Below are 22,045 nucleotides of genomic sequence, written 5' to 3'. Positions count from 1 at the left end.
TAAATAATACATATACCGTGTTGACGCGCTGAATGTGTGTGTGAGACCGTAAGCTCCTGTTAACCACCACTGAAGTTAAACGTGAACAAATATAATAAATCGTCATTCATCGTCACTGAGGAAAGCTCCGCCCCCTTTCTCGGGCGCCGGACAAACGGGAGTCAAAATGGCGGCGAGCAAACGTTTCACGGTCGTTACGGCAAGAACAGCTTCTCATTGACGGATGAAACTTAAATCTCCGGGCGCAGAAATGTGCGCCAATCACATCGCTTCTTATTCCAACGTGACTAGACTATTCGTCGAATCAGAGACCTTTATCGTTCCCTCACATCTCATGTAGCTCCCACGTAGCTACAGCAACATAGCTAGCAGAGACATGGCGACTGAAACTCTGTGGTATCTCTACGCGGAACACCTTTTAATCCACGATTAGATGTGACAAGAAGAGGCTGAAAGAGTTGGACCCGAACGTCCGGATTAAAAAACCCAGCAGGACGTCCACCAGGAGCTTCTCCTCAAGCTACATGCTAACCGGAGCTGGTTAGCTGGATGCTAATCAGCTGGAAGGATCGCTGCAGAGGTGAGTGTCAAAACCAGCAGATGCTGTTAGAGTTTAATGTTTTATCTTTCACACAGCAGAACACATGCTGGATAATGACACAAACACCAAAAGCATTACTTTTTTGTAAATAACATCTTTTGTGACTCCATCTGTGCTCTTATAAATAACAGAATAAGGAACAATAACAATAACTTTCAATTTAACCAAATTGCCCCACCAGACCACAAAAAAGAAAACAAAATTTCAATCACTTAAAACAATACAAATAAAGTTCTATCTGTGCAAAAAATAAATAATATGTAGTTACTACTAAATAGCTTATTGTGGAAAACTAAAAGCAAATTGCAGAACAAAACGAGACTGCAGATGTGTTGCATCAGGTTGTATCATGTTAGTGGCTCAGTGAGTTGCTTTCCTCAACACATATTTTTAAAACGCGGTTGTTGACTTGATACGGAAAATCTCAGTTCATGCTCCATGTTGAGATGAGATCTTTTTACCGCTTTGAGAGATGGAACAGCAGAAAAGACGATTTCACAGAGACTTTGCGGAGACTGAGTTTTGGCAAAACGCCAAAAATTGCCAAGCCGCGCATGCGCAACGTAATCTGTTAACTGTAAAGATTTACCCGGCATTTACCTGGCATTTCTCCATGTATTTATTAATGACTTAGTTTTATGTCCGTGTACTTTGTAATGTGTGAAGCCAGCAGCTCATTGTTGGTAAGAGACACGGGCGCTTTGACTCGTTTCACTTGGAGCAGAAGAGCTGCTCTGGGTTCAGAGAGCTGCTCTGGGTTCAGAGAGCTGCTCTGGGTTCAGAGAGCTGCTCTGGGTTCAGAGAGCTGCTCCGGTGATCCTTTCAGGAGAGCTACTGTTGCAATCCTCCACCTGGGAGCGTTTAAAATGCAGATATAGTTGTCTGCTTTTCAGGCGACATATTTGTCTACGCTCTCTGCTGCTGCTGGGTGCTCAGCGCGCACCTGTGGGTGTCTCTGCTCGCACCTGTGGGTGTCTCTGCGCGCACCTGTGGGTGTCTCTGCGCGCACCTGTGGGTGTCTCTGCGCGCACCTGTGGGTGTCTCTGCGCGCACCTGTGGGTGTCTCTGCGCGCACCTGTGGGTGTCTCTGCGCGCACTTGTGGGTGTCTCTGCGCGCACCTGTGGGTGTCTCTGCGCGCACCTGTGGGTGTCTCTGCTCGCACCTGTGGGTGTCTCTGCGCATCGAGACGGAACAACACCGTGCGCGATACAGAGCGCAGAGGAGAAGTGTTCACGCGCCACCACGTAGAGACAGAAATGACACGCTGTCGTGTAGATCCCGTCAATGAAATACGGCCGTTTAGTTTGTTTAATAACTGAACAAGGTGGAGAGTCAGACCTGTTCTATAGGAAAGAGAACCTTAAATGACGTATTGTGATCTGGCGATATAGAGAAAATTACAGGGGCCCCGCACCCCTATTATAATGGTAGGGGAAACACTGTTATATAAAATATTTAGAAATATTTACAAATGAGAAATAGCTCAAGTAAAGTACCTTCAACTGGTTTCATGCTTCTTTAAGTTGTGATGTTCTGCTGACCTCCAGTGTTACTCAAGCAAACTACAAAACCTGCCCACATGTCCGCATATTGATTTGATTCAGCACTTTTTACTGCGTCTCAGCTCCAAATCAAACATCTACAGGCTGGTATCTGCTCTCCTGATCAGCAGACACACCCCTCATAGAGAAACCTTCCTTATGTCACTCGCTTGAAGACAGCCGGCGAACCTGAAATGAGGTCAAAGCTCCGACACCTTCACACGAACAGAGAAAGTCCTTCAGCTCGAGGCTGTCGGCCGCTGATCCGGAGAGAAAGAGGAGCTGTGTTCAGCACTTTGTGTCATCGTTGCCTTGGCAAAAATATTTAGTAATGAGCTGATTCTTTCTGACAGTTGGAGGCAAAGTCCAGAGAAGCCGAGCACCAGTCAGGTTTTAGTCTCTGTGAAAAGAATTAGGGTTGGTGCACTAAATGCACATGCAGCCATGTGCTTTTCTTAGGATTGAATTCTATCAGTGACCAAACAACACAATGAGCTTTCTGAAAGGGACTCAGGAAATATAAAATGAGCCAACACAACCCATCACTGAAACCCTGGACACTGAAGCAATAGCCAGCAGGTCCATGAAAAGCAAGAATTATATTTCAGTTTGACCTTTTTGGAAATAAATTCATTCACTTTCTCCCAGAAGGCGAGGGGAAAACATTGGGCTGTGTGTATGGTAAAGATAAACATAACGTTATATACCCAGCACCACGAGTGGAATCAGAATAATAAACTCTTCATTCAAAAGACTTTTCCACTTCACGTCCCAGTGTGAGGCTTTCAAACCTTCACGTGTTGGATAAACAGAGTTGGAGTGTTCCCTCGGGCCAAACAGGGAGTCAGTCCATACGCCGCAGGTTGATACTGCTTTGTGTTCACACCCTCTGCCAGGAATGCGTTGGCGGCCGCGACGCGAGCCGGCAACACCATAGCAACACAACAAGCATGAGCACGCGAGCGTGTCCTCGTCTTGTGTCAGCGTGTTGTCGCTTCGTCTCAGCGTCGTCTCAGCGCGTCGTCGCTTCGTCTCAGCGTCGTCTCAGCGTCGTCTCAGCGCGTCGTCTCAGCGTCATCTCAGCGCGTCGTCGCTTCGTCTCGTCGCTTCGTCTCGTCGCTTCGTCTCGTCGCTTCGTCTCAGCGTCGTCTCGTCGCGTCGTCGCTTCGTCTCAGCGCGTCGTCCACGAGCTCGGTCGGCTGCAGGTCACCGTTCATGATGGACAATCAGGAGATGAAGTCTGCCGACTAGGGCTGCAACTAACGATTATTTTAATAATCGATTAATCGGTCGATTATTTTTCAATTGATAATTCGGGTCAAAAAATTATAGATTTAAAGCATTAATTTGCAACCTTTTATTACAAAAACAGAACTAACTGTGCAAATTCATTATTATTAATTCATTATTAACAAGAAAAAGAGTTCATAAAAAATAAAGAAATACAAATCAGAAAACTTAACAGGATTTGTCAGAACTTGTTCTCGACACTCACAGACGCACACACACACACACACTCTCACACACATGCAGACACGCACACTCACAGACACACACTCAGAACTCAGAGAACAAGAGATGATATTCCAGAAGTAACACTCAATGTATCAACGGATAACTTACAGACTAAACTTTACCTAAACAAAGGTTATTAATTAGATATGGAACTACAAATCCCAGCAGCACTTCTCTTGAAGCCTCCACGTTATTTTAAAACAAAGACGTTATCTAACCCAACAGCTCAAACACGGGGAATGAAGGACTAGCTAGCGAGCTAACGACAACGGTTAGCCTAGCTGCTAAGTTATTGTACACGCGACTATGCAGCGACATAGAGAAGGTCCAGCGCTGCAGAAGCTGCTGGACCTTCAGTCTGCTGCACTCAACTGTTTTGTTCAATACGCGAACATCTCCGCGACTTATTGAGCGGCGTAATAATCGTGCGACACAACGAATCAATAATGAAATTCGTTACCAACTTTTTTGATAATCGATTTTTATCGATTTTATCGATTCGTTGTTGCAGCCCTACTGCCGACCCAGTGACGTTTCATAGAAAACACCATGTGTGTCTGTGCAATGTGAACTGTTCCATGTTGATTTTCCTCTGAAAAGCCTTAATGAACAGCACATATACGGTAGACATATTTATTGATAGGTGGCATATAAACAGCAGACTTCCCTGCCCTCCTTCTATATTTACATACAGATACTCGTTTAAAACAACCCTGTGAAAGGCTGACGGTTGGGAAAGTGTCTCACACAGAGCAGCACTTTCACCTCAGAGCCTCACGCAGACGCTGCCTCCAAATATACCGTTCAAAAAGCCTCCAGCACAAGTTCTCCTTGTTCTCGTCCAACACGGGAGTCCAGGACTGCAACCGTGTCGAACACAGAAGTACATAGTAGTAGTACACAGAAGTACATAGTAGTAGTACACAGAAGTACATAGTAGTAGTAGTTCATAGAAGGCTCTGCTTGCATTGCTAATGTTGATGAGTAACAATATGCTGTGTGATCTCACATGGAGGCATTGTGATAGAGGAATAAATAAAGATGTTTGTGATGCGGATCAATAGCTTCCCAGTTTACACAAAGTAGAAACAACATGACACACAGATACATGCTGAAACATATGCTGGACATGCAATATTGCACATTTCTTTACATTATTAAATGGTCTATTCACACGGCAGTGAGTTAGCTTACAGTCCCGTTCCTCTCATTTTTCAGTCCAAGTGTCTCCCACGCAAACTAATACCCAGAACAACTGCCGTTACCGGCTGCCAGCTGGTGTCGCAGCTTTTTCCGACATAGCAACAACTGATTAAGTGCCACACAGAGTCAGCGGCTCCGAGCACCTGTTGCTGCACAGCATCACAAAAAGACTTGTCTCGCGCTCGTGTTCATGGCCTTCTTTGTTCTGAAGCTTCATCACGTATTCAGGCAGGCTTCCTTCATGAGGCCTCCAGGCCGCGGTCCTGTCTGGAGGGCCGCGGCGGCTCGCTAACGTCGCTGAGGGGCAAAAGGCAGCAGCAGACGCTTCTTATACAGCGATGGTGTGTGCTGGCTCCGAGGGGCCGGCCGCTGAGGTCGTGTGTGTCGCGCCGGCGTCCATCATGTGGAGTTTCTCCGTCCCGTTCTTTGGTTCTTGCCTCCGTCTTCTCCTCCGCCACAACAATCTGCACCTGCGACTGACAGAGACGTCGTTTACAGGCAGCAGCGCTGCAGAAAGCAGTCGTTCACCCAGCAGGCTCCTGCTTTAATGAACAGGGAAACAACACTGCTCTCACTTTGTGCCGAGAGTCAGATGAGAAGATTGACACCACTCTCTGTGCACGCAACATGAACAGCAGCTGGCTACCTTAGCTTAGCATGAAGACTGAAAACAAGGGGAAACAGCTTGCTCTGTTTAAAGATACCTTATAGTATTTACACCCATTTGACCCCAAAACTGTTTGCTCAGAAAGAAACGAAACGACAACTACAGAGAGTGAACCGTTTACCTCCGTTTACACTCTTTATGCTAAGCTAAGCTAACTGGCTACATATTTGACAGGAACAACTGCGGTATCAATATTTCTCATCTGACTCTCGTCAAGACAGCGCATAAGCACATTTCACAAAAATATCAAACTATCACTTTCAGTCCATTTTAAACGAGTAAATCACAAAACTTACTGCGAACAAAAGCAGACGAAGACGACGATGAGGATGAGCAGCGCGAGCCCTGCGACGGTGCAGACAATAATGACGTGTCGTTTCTCTCCTATCCGCCAGTCCAAGTCCAGATATTCACACCGCGCGCCGATGTAGCCCTGCTGACACCTGAACACATACTTTAATGTCTTTCATGTGACAATGAAAGCGTCTCATCACCTGTCCCTCGTGGACCGCTCACCTGCAGGACGGGGCCTGCTGCTCGTCCACGTATCGGCATTCACCGTGGATGCAGTAGTTTGTGAGTTGCTCTGGACATTTTGAGAAGTGGCCGTTCCACTGCTCTGCATCCACTGTGTCTGCTGGAGAAACTCAAAGTCCGGCATTTAAAATGAGTTTCAGAGCGCTTGTGTTCAGACAATCCAGTATCGCAGCATTCCATCATCGGTATATAAACTAACCGACAGTGAAGGTACGAAAGCTGAAATGTCAAACTATTTATGGAGGTGTGTCACGTTCTGCCGGCCCGCTTCTGGAATGCTTGATGTTATTAATAGACCGCTTGCAATACGAGCCCTGAGAGACGTCCTGATGAATCACTGCCATGAACAGGATAGTGTCATCGTCGTCTCATTAATCGTGCGTCTCAATTATTACTATTCACCACTAAGTGAAACGCATGCTGAGATGGGATTCAGTCACAAAACAACTCCCTTTATCCGTCTCTTCCCTCCAACTTGCTCCACTAACAGCCAACAGGCCCAACGTTGCACATTATGCTTCTGGAAACCAGAGTAAAATACCTGGACACCCGATCCGGGATGTGAAACAGACATTTTGTTCCGCTATAAAGAAACCGTTTGAGACTCTGCTGTGTGCCGCTATCTTTACAACCATGATTATCTTTGACAAAGAGCCTGTAAAAGAAAAGGTGCTGTCGGGCTCTGGCGTCCATGAGCTGAAGCTGAAACACGAGACGCTGCTGAAGAGGAAAAGATCCAGTCAAAGTTCAAAGGAATCGTTTGGTCACACGTCTGTTTGTGTTCTTGATGAGACGCTGCTGTTCGCTAAATATGAAGCTAGAGCTAGCAGCCCTTAGCTTAGCTTGTGTTCATATTGTGACGTTCATATTGCTTTCTATTCAGCGTTCAGACATAACCGGGAAATAAAAACAAATTGTATAGCAGCTTTTAAATCACTTGTAACAACAATGTTTTAGTTTTTCCAACAAAGACACAAATGATTTTAAGGAATTCAAAAGAAGAATTTGTTGAAATTAGATATAACCTCTCTGTAGCCCCGCCCCCTCACCACCTGTCCATCTACCTGTGCAGTTGTCTCTGTCGCCGTGGTGACGACAGAGGGACTCGGTCCGATTGGCCGACTCGTCCCATTCGGCCAGGGAGGCTTTGGAGAAGGCCAGCGCTGCAAACACAAAGCCCATCACGCACACGGAGGCCACACAACAAACAACAAACAACAGGTGCAAGTTTGAACTGATTTATGAAAAACACACAATCACAGCAGAGGAATTGAAGTAACTACTGAGTCACGCTGACTGCCTTTTAGGGAGATTTATCTTGTTCACGCCCACTTTTGCCTTTCTCTCTTTCACAAACACACACACTCACACACACACACTTTTACTGCTCTAAACAAATGTAGTAATGGCCGTGTCACTCTCAGAGCAGACATGAAGTGACCACAAACTGTAAATCTATTCTCATATGAGCGTAAAGTCATGTGTGAGTTCACGCTGGAGAAGACAATGACTGCTGATCACAGGGATCTATGGCTGCTCTCCTCACACAGGGATCTATTGCTGCTCTCCTCACACAGGGATCTATTGCTGCTCTCCTCACACAGGGATCTATTGCTGCTCTCCTCACACAGGGATCTATTGCTGCTCTCCTCACACAGGGATCTATTGCTGCTCTCCTCACACAGGGATCTATTGCTGCTCTCCTCACACAGGGATCTATTGCTGCTCTCCTCACACAGGGATCTATTGCTGCTCTCCTCACACAGGGATCTACTGCTGCTCTCCTCACACAGGGATCTACTGCTGCTCTCCTCACACAGGGATCTACTGCTGCTCTCCTCACACAGGGATCTATGGCTGCTGCATGTATTCAATCATTAACCAACACTGAGGTTTATTGTACAAATATCGCTCACGGGAAGAGCACCGCATTACTCTGAAGACACATGGAGGATGAAAAGCAGATACAACACACTCTCACAGTGGCATTTTAACAATGTGTCCCCACAAGAGCAGTCTTATCACGAGGAGACGGCCGTCTGCTGTGTTTCCAACCAACAAGTACAAGAAGTGAACGGGACGAGACGGCAGCTCTTACCTGTTACGATCCCGACACAGAGGCGGTACACCTGGGCCATCTTCTCACTTGATGGAAGCGTGAAAGTTCAGCGTCGTTGACAAGCAGAGATGAAACTGGAGCTTCCTCAGAGGTCGACGACCTTTGAAGAAGGTGTGGACAAGCTGTGGAAGTTCCCCAGTGGAGCTTGTGTCCTGGTCCTTCGCTGGTGGCAGTTCATAGTGGACCAGGAGCGCTGGAGGCTCCAGCAGAGACACAGAGTGTGTGTGAGAGTGTGTGTGTGTGTGTGTGAGAGAGTGTGTGAATAGAATAAAGGGTTGGCACTGAAACCCGACGCTGCTCTCTGACCCGCCCAACCCCTTAAAGGAGAACCGAACTATTCAAGCTCTGCAGGTTTGTTTCTTTTCTTCCAGAAGGAAGCGGCAGCAGAAGCTCTTTGACAACAGCTGTTTCCCAGCAGATCAGTTCATATTCATATGAATCCTTTAATATGTTCCATTCGTCGTCCTCTGGGGAAACGGCACGTGGGATAGAAAAGTTTAAAGTTAAGTTATAAATGAAAACAACTCGTGTTGCACTTTACTTCAGTATTTCCATGTCATTCTGCTCTATACTGCATTGAAGAAGGAAGTTTTACATCTTTTATCTGACAGCTGTTACTTTTACAAATTTGAATTTTAGAAACAAAACGTATGACTATGATAAAAAAACTACCTTCAATCGTCTCCAAATAAATCAGAGATAAAGATCTTATGATATAATGTGTACTATCCTGACACTAAACTTTTTACTAAATTAATTCTTTAACTTTTCGTACATTTAGCTGATGATGCTCTTACCTCGTAGCGTTTTCAATGTTGGAATTCAACTTGTAATTTAGTTTTTTTTATTGTTGTGTTCCTTCTTTTACGTAAGTGAAACGTTCTGAATACTTGGCTGTTTTGGGAGAAATGAAGCGGGATGTGACTCATGACCAGCAGAGGGCACAAGTGGCCCTTCAATGATGAAATGAGTAGTTTGACCCCAACATGGCGCCTGACCTGGTGCTCACGGTTAAGTCACAAGTTTAGGGTTAAAACGCTGGTTTTAATGAGGATATGAGATAAAGGCAATTAAAGGAAGGACTTGATTTGTGAAAATCCAGTTTTACAATATTTAAAAAAGGAAAACTATTGAAGTGTTGAGGAAAAGGAAGTCTCATGACGGCTCGACCTCTTCAGGCTCATGGAGACTGTTTCTGGGGCTGATGCCTCCATCTACAAATACATAGATTAGATTCATACAGAATATATGCAAATACATACAAAACACACACGTCTATAAATAAAACATGATTCATAATATCCAACTCCCACTCTCGTGATTCATATTTTATTCATAATCGCGGCCTTGAGCGTGTACTTAAGGTACACACTGTTTGAAGAGAAGTGTGACTCCTGAGTCTTTGCAGTTTGAACAGGAAGACGCGTTTCCTCTCTGCTCCCAACTTAGACTGAACACCAGGAAGCTGGTGATGTCAACGCGGCTCTGAACATCCGCTTTGTGAAACCCAGAGATGAAGACTTGAAGCCTCCACTGAGTGAAGGAGAGACCGAGACGCAGAAGGTGTCTGTAAGGCCCTTTAATGTCTTTTTTTTCAAAAGAACATTGTATTGAAGTAAAACAAGACATTCATTTAAAAATAACTTGTAAAAGCTTATATGTGTATTTAACACATCAATAAAAAAGGTTCCAAACAAAAAGGAAGTAGTTTTCTTCTGTGAGATGAGTTGTGTCACCTTCCTCTGCAAAAAAAAGAGATTTATTCCTCCTGTAAACTTCCAATAGGTGTTAAAATATATCGGTGTTACTTGTGAGCCGACCTTCACACGACAGCGCAGGAGCGCGGCTCCCTGAAGGGGTTGTTGCTCGTGGGCACTCCAACCAGCAGCGCGTCTCTGCCTGCGTTCTGCAGACAGTACTGCTGCAGCTCTGCAGCTGCCTGCGACACCTGGAACGGACACGCGTGTTCATGTGGCGATATGTATGGAAACACTTTCTGATGTACAGCTGTTCATTCATGTTTTTATTCATAGCTCAACGTGTTTCATAGATCAGTTTACAGAGTTGTCTAACGGTTTGTTTCTGCAGCATATCCTGCTTTGTGCTTCTAACCGTTTAGTTCTTTTGCTTGTTGGAACGCTAGCGGTGGTGCAGTGATACGGTCTCCCTGGAGAAGAACCGCTTGAGGATTTCCCCCACAGTGTTTAAAGGATTGAGAGTCATCTAGCATTAGCAAATTATGCATTACCCATTAATACATTCCTTAATTAATGCTTTTAAATCCCTTGTAAAAGCTTTTCAAACGTTTCATAAAATAAACAAAGTCAAACAGATCAAGAAAACCTCCTCAGGAAACCACAAAGCTTCACATTCTTCAGACGTGCAGGCGTCTCTTTACCTTGATTCTCTCCACGCTGGCCTCCAGCTGCAGTTGCTGCACCAGCCGCCGCATGTTGGACACGCTGGAAGTAGAACTCATGTTGGAGGAAAGTGTTTGGAGGGAGAGAAGAATTCCTGCTCAGAAAAACTGCTTCTGTCTTTTAACGCAGGAGCCGACTGCACTGATGAGGAGGAAGGAGGCAGGAGGCAGGAAAGAGGAGGCAGGCCGGAGGAAGAAGGCCGGAGGAGGCAGTTAAAGTCTTCAACCTATATGTATAAAAATAGTCTTAAGTTACAGACATTATGATTGTATTACAAATTGTCCAATATTGAATAGTGTACTGACTAATACTAGACATCAATGCCCAGTAGTAATGAGGTCCAGGTACACAAACGTCCTCTCTGTTGCACAAAATCAAGGCAAAGATATGCTTTAAATACATTAAGTTTTCTTTTATTGTTTCAAATTAAAAAAAAAACATTAACATCCTCAGTATCTTTGGTTAATGTCTTTAAACAAAGTCTGTGCTTCTAACACGGCCATGAGACGCTTTTTTAAAAGCTAAAACATGTAATTCAGAGCTGCCAACTCTTTTTTGCCGTGAGATATTGGTTGTGTGGCGTGTGTCACACGGTGAAACCCTGAGAGTTGTTAGCTCTGAGTAATTGATGTGACGCTTGATGGTCCGTCCTGCAGTAGCGAAGTTCGTTGGCTCTGCGCATGCGCATTCTGGGGCTGCCTGAAAGCGCTGTGAGACGTCGCGCTGCAGCTGAACTGAACATTACGAGCAGCGTGTGGATGCAGCTCACCTGGAAGACACAGGGCTCACGACCCGCCACACGGCTCACGACCCGCCACACGGCTCACGACCCGCCACACGGCTCACGACCCGCCACAGGGCTCACGACCCGCCACACGGCTCACAACCCGCCACAGGGCTCACAACCCGCCACAGGGCTCACAACCCGCCACACGGCCGGCTCGTGTCCTCATTGGTCCGCGGGGGACTTACCGGCGGGATTGGCTGTAAGGAGCTTTGGGCTGAAGGGAGCCATGACGGGACAGCGGGAGCCGCTCCTTCTCTTCTTCCAGTCGGCGAGGTGTTGACACGGGGACCAGCACGATGAGCTAAAGCGACGCGGAGAGGACTCTTTGCTTTCCGGCGTCCGCAGGCTCAGACATGGTGGAGGTCTTCTCCGGCCGGCCCCTCGTGAACAAAGACGGGGATCTGGTGGACCCCGACGAGGCGTTGCGGAACAAAGTGGTGGGCATCTACTTCTCCGCGGGATGGTGTCCGCCGTGCCGAGACTTCACTCCCATCCTGTGCGATTTCTACACGGAGCTGGTGGAGGAGAGCGACCCTCCGGCTCAGTTGGAGATTGTTTTCGTCTCCTCCGACAAGTCGACCGACGACATGGTGGAATATTACCACGACATGCACGGAGACTGGCTGGCTCTGCCCTGGACGGACGAGTACAAGCAGTGAGTTCTGGATGTCAGGAGAAGTTGATGCTGCTGTTTCATGCACCTTTGACTCGGTCACTGAACTACGTTGAACTATGTTGTCCGTCACACACACTTTGCTGCACTTTGTTGTGCTTGACGTGTCTCTACATGTTAGGAGCGCACCCAGTTGCCGACACAGCTCATTAGTCAGCTTATGTAAAATGCTGATCAGGATCTCTCTTTTAGGGATTAGGGTCATCTGCAGGCCAGACTGTCTGCAGCCATACTTCCATGCAAAGTGTTTATTATTAAATACAGAAGTCTTACAGCTCAGAGAAACAGAAGTACTTCTCATGAAACTCTGATCTGTTATTGTGTATTGTTTACACATAGATTGTAATTAGGTGACTGGTGAAGTTAACTTCAATTGTTTTTAAATGTACTGCTTTCAGTTTTACTGATTGTGTATTTAGTATTTCAATATCAGAGTTGTTCAGAGGGAGTACATTTTATAGTATTTCTTGCTTTATGTATTTGGATCCACATTAGCCACTAACAATACATCAATCTAAGGCAAAAGGAGAACACAAATACTGTGTAATATAGATAGATAGATAGTATACACTGTTCATCACTACTCTGGACTTTATCAAATGGATCATGATGAAAACCGCAGCAGGTTGCAGTAACACCTCACACAGCTTGCGGCGCAGTGTGTCATGTTTTCATGTTTACTCCACAAAGCAGCAGCTGTTCCAGGTGTGTGTCTGTCTCTCTCCCAGTGAGCTGAAGCAGCGCTACAAGATCACAGCGGTGCCCAAGCTGGTGATCGTGAAGGAGAACGGCGACGTGATCACCGACAAGGGCAGGAAGCAGATCCGAGACCGCGGCCTGGCGAGCTTCAGGACCTGGCTGGACGCCGCCGAGATCTTCCAGAACTTTAAGGGTTAGCAAGACGAGGAGCACGACACCCTTCTGTTCACCAGGCGGCTGCAGCTGCGAGAGCTGCACAACCAAAATATAGTGTCCCCACTATGGCGTCCCCACTATGGCGTCCCCACTATGGCGTCCCCACTATGGCGTCCCCACTATGGCGTCCCCACCATGGTGTCCCCACCATGGCGTCCCCACTATGGCGTCCCCACTATGGCGTCCCCACTATAGTGTCCCCACTATGGCGTCCCCTTTTTGGCTCCACCACGGGACAGAAGGGTCAGAAGATGATTCATGGGATATGAAAGAGAAAATAAATTTATGACACAAAATGAGTTTATTTATTCAGATTTAACTTTTTTTTTGTCAAAGATTAATATAATTCTAAAATCCTCTGAAGCAAAGGAAACCTGTAGCTTTGGTTGACTTGCTCATCGGGCTTCACAGGCCTGTTGATTTGTTTTAAGGGTTCACTAAAAGGCCAAAAGGTTGCGCGTCACTCCTTTAAACATCCTATGCATTAAAGACCAAGCTCAGGCATATCCTCTATGTTCATATGTGAAAAATGATTTGCTTTCAGGAAAATTGTGAGTTTAGTTTGTACAACACAAGCTAATGAAGTTTCTTTAGAAATACATGCGTTCGAAGCTCGTGCACTAACTAAACCTTCAGTTCCACTTTGCTTTACTGAGTAGATATCTTCATAAGCTTTTGTATATTTTAGGTTTGACTTGTAGTTCTTCTTCGAGCTGCCTGTATATCTTTGTATATTAATTTTATATGAGTTGTTTAAATGGTTATTAAAATATATATATATATATATTCTGAGATGTATTGTCATTTGTTTTGTCTTTTGTTTCTCTGTGAAGTCAAGGCGCCTCGTGTTTTACCAACAAACCAAATGATTCCCTGTTGCCTGGTTAGGAAGCAGGAAGCCCGCGGGACAGTGTTTCCAGCGCGCTCGCACATTCTCATCCTCGGTCCTAATTGCCGTCTTTCCCCTCGTGCACGCTGACAAAGCTGTTATCACTTTGTATGTAAAACTTCCAGCAGGATGCCGTCATGATGGGACGCAAAGGCCAGTCCCTCAGTGTCTGTCTGCTTCCAAGATGAAATGAGCGAGTCTTCAAAGGGCACCGGGCGACGCCCAGAGGCTTCACTCACACATGAGTTTGTCTGCAGATGCTTCTCCTCGTGGTTCAGGTGTAATTATGCTTCAGTCTATCAGTGAAGGAAATTATGATGCTGCTTCTCCTCGTGGTTCAGGTGTATTTATGTCTCAGTTATGCAACTCTTCAAAGTAAAGGAGAAAGCAGTCTCCAATGGGACAAAGACAACCTGTATCTGACTGAACTCTATTGATCTTTTAAGCATCATTATTTCCCTGGTGCGCTTTTGTGGAAGCTGCAGTTTCACAGTTCTACCACATGGGGTCACTGTTGTCTCACAAATACACCAAATTTGCACAATTTAACGTGTGTTGAGGACAGTTTGCCCTTTTTAGCCACAAGTTATTATTAAAAACTGGTTTATATATTTATTAAAATATATTCTGAGAGGATCTTTATTTATGGGTTTCGTGGCCATAATCTGGTCACACAGAACCAGGTCGCTTTTCCGTGTGCATTTTTTTCATCGCATCACATGGCGGTCCGTCAATCTTCTTATAGCCCAACAGAAGTTACGTTGTCCTGTTTGTGTGTGTGTGTGTGTGTGTGTGTGTGTGTGTGTGTGTGTGTGTGTGTTTGATCACATTAGCTTCATGTAAGATAGAATGTGTTGTCGTGATGTGAGGTCTAAGGTCAAAATCACACATTTATTTTCTGGCTCTACAGAACAAAAACATGGATGCGTCCCATCGAATACAAGTTTCTAAGTTGTAACTAATAACTTGATGAATGGTAGATTTTCTGTCCATCAGCTAATCAATAATGGACTAATAGTTGCAGCTCTTGTGACGCTTTTATTCTGTAAACTGATGTCCTGGGAAGGGTTTTATGCTCAGGGGTTCTGAGATGAGAAGACACAGCATTTCATCCCAATCCTTCATGGGGCTCTTTATTGAAAGTGGTACCAAATTACTGCACATTTAATATTAATATACCAGCGCACGTCAAGGCTAACTTTGAGTCCTGTAATGTTGTACATTTACTCAAGCTTAAGTGCATTTTTGATGTGTTTCCATTTTTCTGTGCAGATTAAAATTGATAATACAAAAAGTAATCAAGAGATAAATTATAATGTATTATTAGATGTTATTGATTCCTTGGGAGGAATTCATCAAAACGTTAACCTACCTTCACCATCATGAAAGAGATGAACACATTCATGTTTCAATCATAATCCAGTAATAGGACGAGTAATTATTCTGAAACGGTACTTTGAGTGTATTTTATAATACTTTAGTTTCTTTTATTCACACTGTGGTCTATTGCAACGTGTACTTCCCCTCCATAATAACCACGTCATTGAGTCTTCACGCAGTCAGAGAAGCTCAGATGAAGATCTTTGGTGGATTCACGTCAGCGAGTCGTGTTGTCTTGAGAAATGAAAGGCAGCAGTGTTGATCCTGACTCAACTCACAAGGCTGTCTTTATGTGAGGAGGGGGGGGGGGGGGGGTAGTAGAGGAGAGGGGGGAGGGGAGGGGGCGGAAAGTCCACTGCGTTAACGTGCACCACTTCCGCTCGAAACCTTCAAAATAAAACGCCTATTTGTCGCTAAATCGATTACTGGTTGTATCTAAACTTTTAAAGTTCATCACAAGACTAACACAGCTTTTTAACAGCTTCATGCCTTTTCTTATTGTGTAATTGTTTTATTAATTTTGCTTTCCGTCTCTTTGAAACATGCAATGTCTGTTCATATGATTTCCGTGATTGGTGTTGACAGCACGCTCCTTTTATGCAGCACTATTCCTCCCAAACGTCTAACATCATAAAATGAGATTTAATCCTGTATGAGCTCAAAATTGAGCTCAAACTAATAAACAGCATGATAACACATTATTGTACATGTATATGCCTGAATTACATATTGCCAACAAACCAGTTACACATGCAACACACATCAAAGAGAAGGATCACCACCGGTTACTTGCCATTTAATGGGTTTTAATACGGTGGAAGGACAATGAAATATGGCACACATTCATCAAGGGAGTCGAGGAGACACCAGACAGTGAAGAAGAGCTCATGTCACCGTCATGGCAGTGTGAGCAATGCTTGTTTGCTTGACTCCTTAAAGGTTGCAAGTCAACACAACGGCACGATGCCGACGCTACGTGATGAATGAATGTGTCGCAGTCTGAATACAAACTAACTCAGTGGAGAGCGTTTCTCTGCAGGATGTCCATCAGTGACCCAAGAGTTCCATTGAAGGAATACAAAACACAATCCTGAGTAAGAACTATTTATGATTCTTAGCCAAAGCAAGATCCAAACTGAAGCAGTAGTTGATCACTTTTGGCGCCGGTTAAAAGTAAAAAATAGTTAACCCTAACCCCTAACTCCTAACTCCTAACTCCTAACCCCTAACTCCTAACTCCTAACCCTTAACCTGAACCCCAAACCCATGATCAGGCTATCAAGATATATATATATATATATATATATATATATATATATATATATATATATATATATATATATATATATATATATATATATATATGCCAGTTTTAGAATCGTAGATTATCTTTTATTTTGAAGGCAGCAGTCCTCCAGTTCCGGTGATCGCGCGCGTCTCTCCTGCAGGCTTCAAGCCACTCGGCGGTACGAGCGCTCACACCCGCTCCTGCCCTCCGCATGTGCCCGCTGTGGACCAGTGAAGCACCGCAGGGACGGACCGCAGCACCGGGACGGACCGCAGCACCGGGACCGCAGCACCGGGACGGACCGCAGCACCGGGACCGCAGCACCGGGACGGACCGCAGCACCGGGACCGCAGCACCGGGACGGACCGCAGCACCGGGACCGCAGCACCGGGACGGACCGCAGCACCGGGACGAGAAGGACGTCCCCGCGGGACGAAGCGACGCTGCGGGACGAAGGTGAGCTGGCCGCGTGAGAGCGAACAACACGCAAGAGTAACGATGCCGAGCCGCGATGTGAAACACTAATAACACAACATCGTTACAGTTTGTGTGTTTAGTTTGTGGTCGACGTTAACTTTATGTGTTGTGTTTATTCATCCTGATACTTTGTGTGACCAATCATGACCAAATCAATCATGACCGAATCAATCATGACCAAATCAATCATGACCAAATCAATCAAGAACAAATCAATCATGACCAAATCAATCATGACCGAATCAATCATAACCAAATCAATCATGACCGAATCAATCATGACCAAATCAATCATGAACAAATCAATCATGACCAAATCAATCATAACCAAATCAATCATGACCAAATCAATCATGAACAAATCAATCATAACCAAATCAATCATGACCAAATCAATCAAGAACAAATCAATCATGACCAAAGTGATGGTTTTAAACTGGACGTGGAGCTTTAGAGCCAACACATAAACAGGTTATCTTTGATCTTCTTTGTGTGTTTTAGTCATCCTTTAGTTATCCATGAGTGTTGATGATATGTGCTTTATTGATCGCTGACGCACAGCCTACACAGTGTTCTGACACATGTAATGTAAATGAAACCCTGCTTATTGCTGAATATGATGACAGGTTGTTAATCTGTGACTCTGTTTTTAGGTCACTTAGAAGCAAAATTGTAAGGAAGAAGTAAAAAAAAAAAAAACACAAACGCCCACAATAATTTTGGGTAAGTAGACCCAGATAATAAAATTACAGGCACTCAGTGAAAGTATACACACACACACACACACACACACACACACACACACACACACACACACACACACACACACACACACACGCTCCCTCGCTGGAGGTTTTATCAGGAAATGGTTGTAATCTGCTTATGCGTTCACCAGCAGGCTCCCTGAGATGTTTGCTTTGCAGAGTTGTTTTTCTCATATTGCAGAATAAAAAGAGAGATTATGGGATTAGAGGTTTGTTAGCAGGCAGAGAAGAGAGAGCGCACACATGCTGTTGTGTGCTTTGTGTCACTGCGTGTGCCTCCACACAGCATCCGAGATCCACTGGAAACTGATGAGATACTCCACGACGTGTGTGTGTCTGTGTGTGTGTGTGTGTGTGTGTCTGTGTGTGTGTGTGTGTGTGTGTGTGTGTGTGTGTGTGTCTGTGTGTCTGTGTGTGTCTGTGTCTGTGTGTGTGTGTGTGTGTGTCTGTGTGTGTGTCTGTGTGTGTCTGTGTGTGCATGTGTGTGTCTGTGTGTGTGTGTGCATGTGTGTGTCTGTGTGTGTGTGTGTGTGTGTGTGTGTGTCCTACATGTGTGTGTCCTACATGTGTGTGTGTGTCCTATGTGTGTGTGTGTCCTACGTGTGTGTGTGTGTCCTATGTGTGTGTGTGTCCTACGTGTGTGTCCTACGTGTGTGTGTGTCCTACATGTGTGTCCTGTGTGTGTGTGTGTGTGTGTGTGTGTGTGTGTTGGACACGTTCCCTGTGATGATGTCACAGCTTCTTGCTCAGTGAGATAATGCTGGTTGATGAACATCTCTTCATTTGAACGCAGTGCTGATGAAGGCGCTGCAGTGTGTGTTTCCTCTGGGCGCGACGGTCCGCTGTGCTGGTCCTGACCAGCAGTGACCAGCAGTGACCAGCAGTGACCAGCAGTGACCAGCAGTGACCAGCAGTGACCAGCAGTGACCAGCAGTGACCAGCACAGCAGCTGTGAAGAGCTTTAGCTGCTCGCACACGCAGCTGAAGGCGAGTCCTCCGCCTGCATCCACAGCTCAGTCTGGTAGAAGGTGTGTGAGGCGGCGCGGCGTTCAGGGAGGAGGAGAATGAGCTCTGACCTCCTGACCTCCTGACCTCACGTCTCTCAGCGCTCGCTTGCCAAACATCTGCGTGGGATGAGTTCGGGTTAGCGCTGCAGCGGGCGCGACGCCGCTGCAGGTGAACGGCGCAGAGGAGCGGAAGCCATTTGTGGACTGGCTGGATTCATGTGTGTAGCGTGAATATGTTGGCTGTTTGCCGCTCTATTATCAGCTCTCTCGCGTTGCCACTAAAACCAGTGTCAGCCACTGGGAGGCAGCTGCTGGTGCTGGCAGCGTCTCACCACACAAACCAAGATTCATTACATGGCACCATAATTACTGAGGAGCCGCGCCTCTCAGAACTGTTTCTGGTCCTTCAATGTTTCTACTGATCGAGGGCGAGCACACCTCTCCACCCTCTGCACACGCGTGTTGTGTTGTTGTGTTGTTGTGGTGTTGTGTTGTTGGAGGACAGCAATCTGTTCTTTTGACTGCTGCAGGCTCTCAGTGAGTCTGTGTGTTTCCTGCTGTTCATTTTGGAAACAATTCTCACAATACTTGTCTTTAAAAGCTCACGAAGCACATTTTCATATTCTTGATAAGAGACAGACAGAAAGTGGTTCTGTCTGTCTGTGTTTATTTATATATATATATATATATATATATATATATATATATATATATATATATATATATATATATATATATATATATATATATAGACATATGTCTGTCTGTCTGTCTGTCTGTCTGTGGCTCTCTATCTACATTCGTTGGGGTTGTAATGACCCATTTTCCTCATGGGGCCCATTAAAGTTTCATCTGATACCATCTAACCTAACCCGAAGAAATGGGAGCACTTTGAGCAGCAGGAGGAGGAGGAGGAGGAAGAGGAGGAGGAGGAGGAGGAGGAGCAGCAGCAGCAGCGGGAGGAGGAGGAGGAGGAGGAGAAGGAGGAGGAACAGGAAGAGGAGCAGCAGCAGGGCGGTGGACGTTAACACAGGTCTTAGTGAAGTACAGCAGTGTAAAGTGTGTTTTAAGGGCCTCCAGATGCTCATCGACAGGAAGGTTTCGGGGAAAGCGGCCCCTAATGAATGAGGGCAGAATCACCTGAGGGGACAGGAGACATCAAAGGATCCTTTCTCTCTCCTCTCCCCTTCCTTATCCTCCCACAAGCTTCATACAGACTTCTTCCTCTTCTCCTCTCACACCACACGGTCTGTGAGCTCTCATCAGCCTTCTATGGTTTTTACATTTATCTTAATTAATCTCTCCTCACCTCGTTTTCCTCCCTGGAGGACATTCCTCATTTCTTCAGTGCGGTAGCTGCAGGGCAGGTTCAGACGTCTCTGAGGTCCACGTGATGGCGTCAGCATCCTCCAGCTGGAGGGATCTGAAACCAGAGAGGTCCAAGAAGATCAATACTCTCACAAACAAGTGTTTGAGTGTTGATGAGGCGCTGCGTTTAAAGCCTTTTTAAAATACCTCAACATTCGGTTCTGCAGGTTCTCGTCGGCTTATCATTTGTTCAAGTCAGTGTGCTGAAGACCCTCAATGGACTTTCCTTTTATTACAGGACAATGTGAACATCACTTCTGTCATTTCTCACATCAAGTGGATTCATTCATCACATTATTGCTCTGAAAGGGAACCATGACCAGCTTCCTCGTCATCGTTGAGTGCTTCTCAACTGGAAACTGAAGTCTCCAAACGCTTTGTTTCACTATCGTAATGGCTTCTCAATCCGCAGCACTCGATGTTCTGCTTTTCCATTTTATATGAACAGCATTTGCTATTTGCCTGCAGCTGCTGGAAGAGTTATTTCCTCTCTGGCACGTGACACAGTAGCCAGCCATTAGCTAGCCAGTAGCCAGCCATTAGCTAGCCAGTAGCCAGCCATTAGCTAGCCAGTAGCCAGCCATTAGCTAGCCAGTAGCCAGCCATTAGCCAGCCAGTAGCCAGCCAGTAGCTAGCCATTAGCTAGCCATTAGCCAGTGAGTAGCCAGCCATTAGCTAGCCATTAGCTAGCCAGTAGCTAGCCATTAGCCAGCCATTAGCTAGCCATTAGCCAGCCATCAACTAGCTATTAGCCAGTCAGTAGCCAGCCAGTAGCCAGCCAGTAGCCAGCCAGTAGCTAGCCATTAGCCAGCCATTAGCCAGCCAGTAGCCAGCCATTAGCTAGCCAGTAGCCAGCCAGTAGCCAGCCAGTAGCCAGCCAGTAGCCAGCCAGTAGCCAGCCATTAGCTAGCCATTAGCTAGCCATTAGCCAGCCAGTAGCCAGCCAGTAGCCAGCCAGTAGCCAGCCAGTAGCTAGCCATTAGCTAGCCATTAGCCAGTGAGTAGCTAGCCATTAGCTAGCCAGTAGCTAGCCATTAGCCAGCCATTAGCTAGCCATTAGCCAGCCATCAACTAGCTATTAGCCAGCCAGTAGCCAGCCATTAGCCAGCCAGTAGCCAGCCAGTAGCCAGCCAGTAGCCAGCCAGTAGCCAGCCAGTAGCTAGCCATTAGCCAGCCAGTAGCCAGCAAGTAGCTAGCCATTAGCCATCCATTAGCCAGCCATTAGCCAGCCAGTAGCCAGCCAGTAGCCAGCCAGTAGCCAGCCAGTAGCTAGCCAGTAGCCAGCCAGTAGCCAGCCATTAACTAGCCAGTAGCCAGCCAGTAGCCAGCCATTAGCTAGCCAGTAGCTAGCCAGTAGCCAGCCAGTAACTAGCCAGTAGCCAGCCATTAGCCAGCCATTAGCTAGCCAGTAGCCAGCCATTAACTAGCCAGTAGCCAGCCATTAGCCAGCCAGTAGCCAGCCATTAGCTAGCCAGTAGCCAGCCATTAACTAGCCAGTAGCCAGTCAGTAGCTAGCCATTAGCCAGCCATTAGCTAGCCAGTAGCCAGCCATTAACTAGCCAGTAGCCAGTCAGTAGCTAGCCATTAGCCAGCCTGTAGCTAGCCATTAGCCCCAAGTGGCGGGCGGCGGCCTTCATGGTGGTGCTGCTTTGGTGTGTCTGGATCTTCAAACATAAAAGAAGACGCGTTCATCAGTCAGAGATTGTCTCACAGAGAAACTCCATTGGTCGCATGTTGTGAAGTGTTTTTGGAACTGGACTGGGCTAATAATCACATCTTTACAATATCGGATGGAAGGGGTTAACGAGAGTCCCGCCATGTGTTGATTTACAGCATCATGTGTCTCTCGCGTCCCTGCAACACGAGGCACATTCACAGAGCCGACTATGATGT

At 46.0% G+C, this 22,045-nt stretch overlaps 4 protein-coding genes across 6 annotated transcripts in view; 2 read left to right on the top strand and 2 right to left on the bottom strand.

Moving 5' to 3' along the window:
- The first annotated feature begins 217 nt into the window (after positions 1-217).
- Positions 218-13,732, top strand: nxnl2 (nucleoredoxin like 2). The gene is made up of 3 exons (XM_068573694.1): positions 218-580; positions 10,734-12,046; positions 12,793-13,732. Exons 2-3 carry the CDS (start codon positions 11,745-11,747, stop codon positions 12,959-12,961), a joined length of 471 nt encoding a protein of 156 aa, XP_068429795.1. The 5' UTR covers positions 218-580; positions 10,734-11,744; the 3' UTR covers positions 12,962-13,732.
- On the bottom strand, positions 4,278-8,423 carry btc (betacellulin, epidermal growth factor family member). The gene is made up of 5 exons (XM_068573692.1): positions 8,164-8,423; positions 7,130-7,228; positions 6,045-6,165; positions 5,825-5,971; positions 4,278-5,337 (listed from the first exon to the last, which is right to left on the bottom strand). The coding sequence occupies exons 1-5, from the start codon at positions 8,201-8,203 to the stop codon at positions 5,190-5,192; spliced, it is 555 nt and encodes a 184-aa protein (XP_068429793.1). The 5' UTR covers positions 8,204-8,423; the 3' UTR covers positions 4,278-5,189.
- On the bottom strand, positions 9,754-12,119 carry gng10 (guanine nucleotide binding protein (G protein), gamma 10). 3 transcript variants are annotated; one of them, XM_068573695.1, is made up of 4 exons: positions 11,577-12,111; positions 10,583-10,830; positions 10,005-10,132; positions 9,754-9,926 (listed from the first exon to the last, which is right to left on the bottom strand). In XM_068573695.1, the coding sequence occupies exons 2-3, from the start codon at positions 10,661-10,663 to the stop codon at positions 10,007-10,009; spliced, it is 207 nt and encodes a 68-aa protein (XP_068429796.1). In that variant the 5' UTR covers positions 10,664-10,830; positions 11,577-12,111; the 3' UTR covers positions 9,754-9,926; positions 10,005-10,006. The 3 variants fall into 3 exon arrangements, with proteins under 3 accessions (XP_068429796.1, XP_068429797.1, XP_068429798.1); XM_068573696.1 differs by lacking the exon at positions 11,577-12,111 and adding an exon at positions 11,374-11,385; XM_068573697.1 differs by having other exon boundaries at positions 9,904-10,132; positions 11,577-12,119.
- A 3,141-nt stretch (positions 13,733-16,873) lies between the features above and the next one.
- Positions 16,874-22,045, top strand: part of csgalnact1a (chondroitin sulfate N-acetylgalactosaminyltransferase 1a) — a 30,398-nt gene continuing 25,226 nt past the window's right edge. The window contains exon 1 of the mRNA XM_068574817.1: positions 16,874-16,992. The gene's annotated coding sequence lies outside the window, so the exon portion shown is untranslated. The remainder of the gene's footprint in view (positions 16,993-22,045) is intronic.

Source organism: Clinocottus analis, unplaced genomic scaffold (assembly GCF_023055335.1).
Source record: "Clinocottus analis isolate CAN_PGR_092001 unplaced genomic scaffold, fCliAna1.0.p SCAF_13, whole genome shotgun sequence".
Taxonomy (NCBI): domain Eukaryota; kingdom Metazoa; phylum Chordata; class Actinopteri; order Perciformes; family Cottidae; genus Clinocottus; species Clinocottus analis.
Note: the sequence above shows the minus strand (reverse complement) of the source record. Positions and strands in the feature narration are given on the sequence as shown.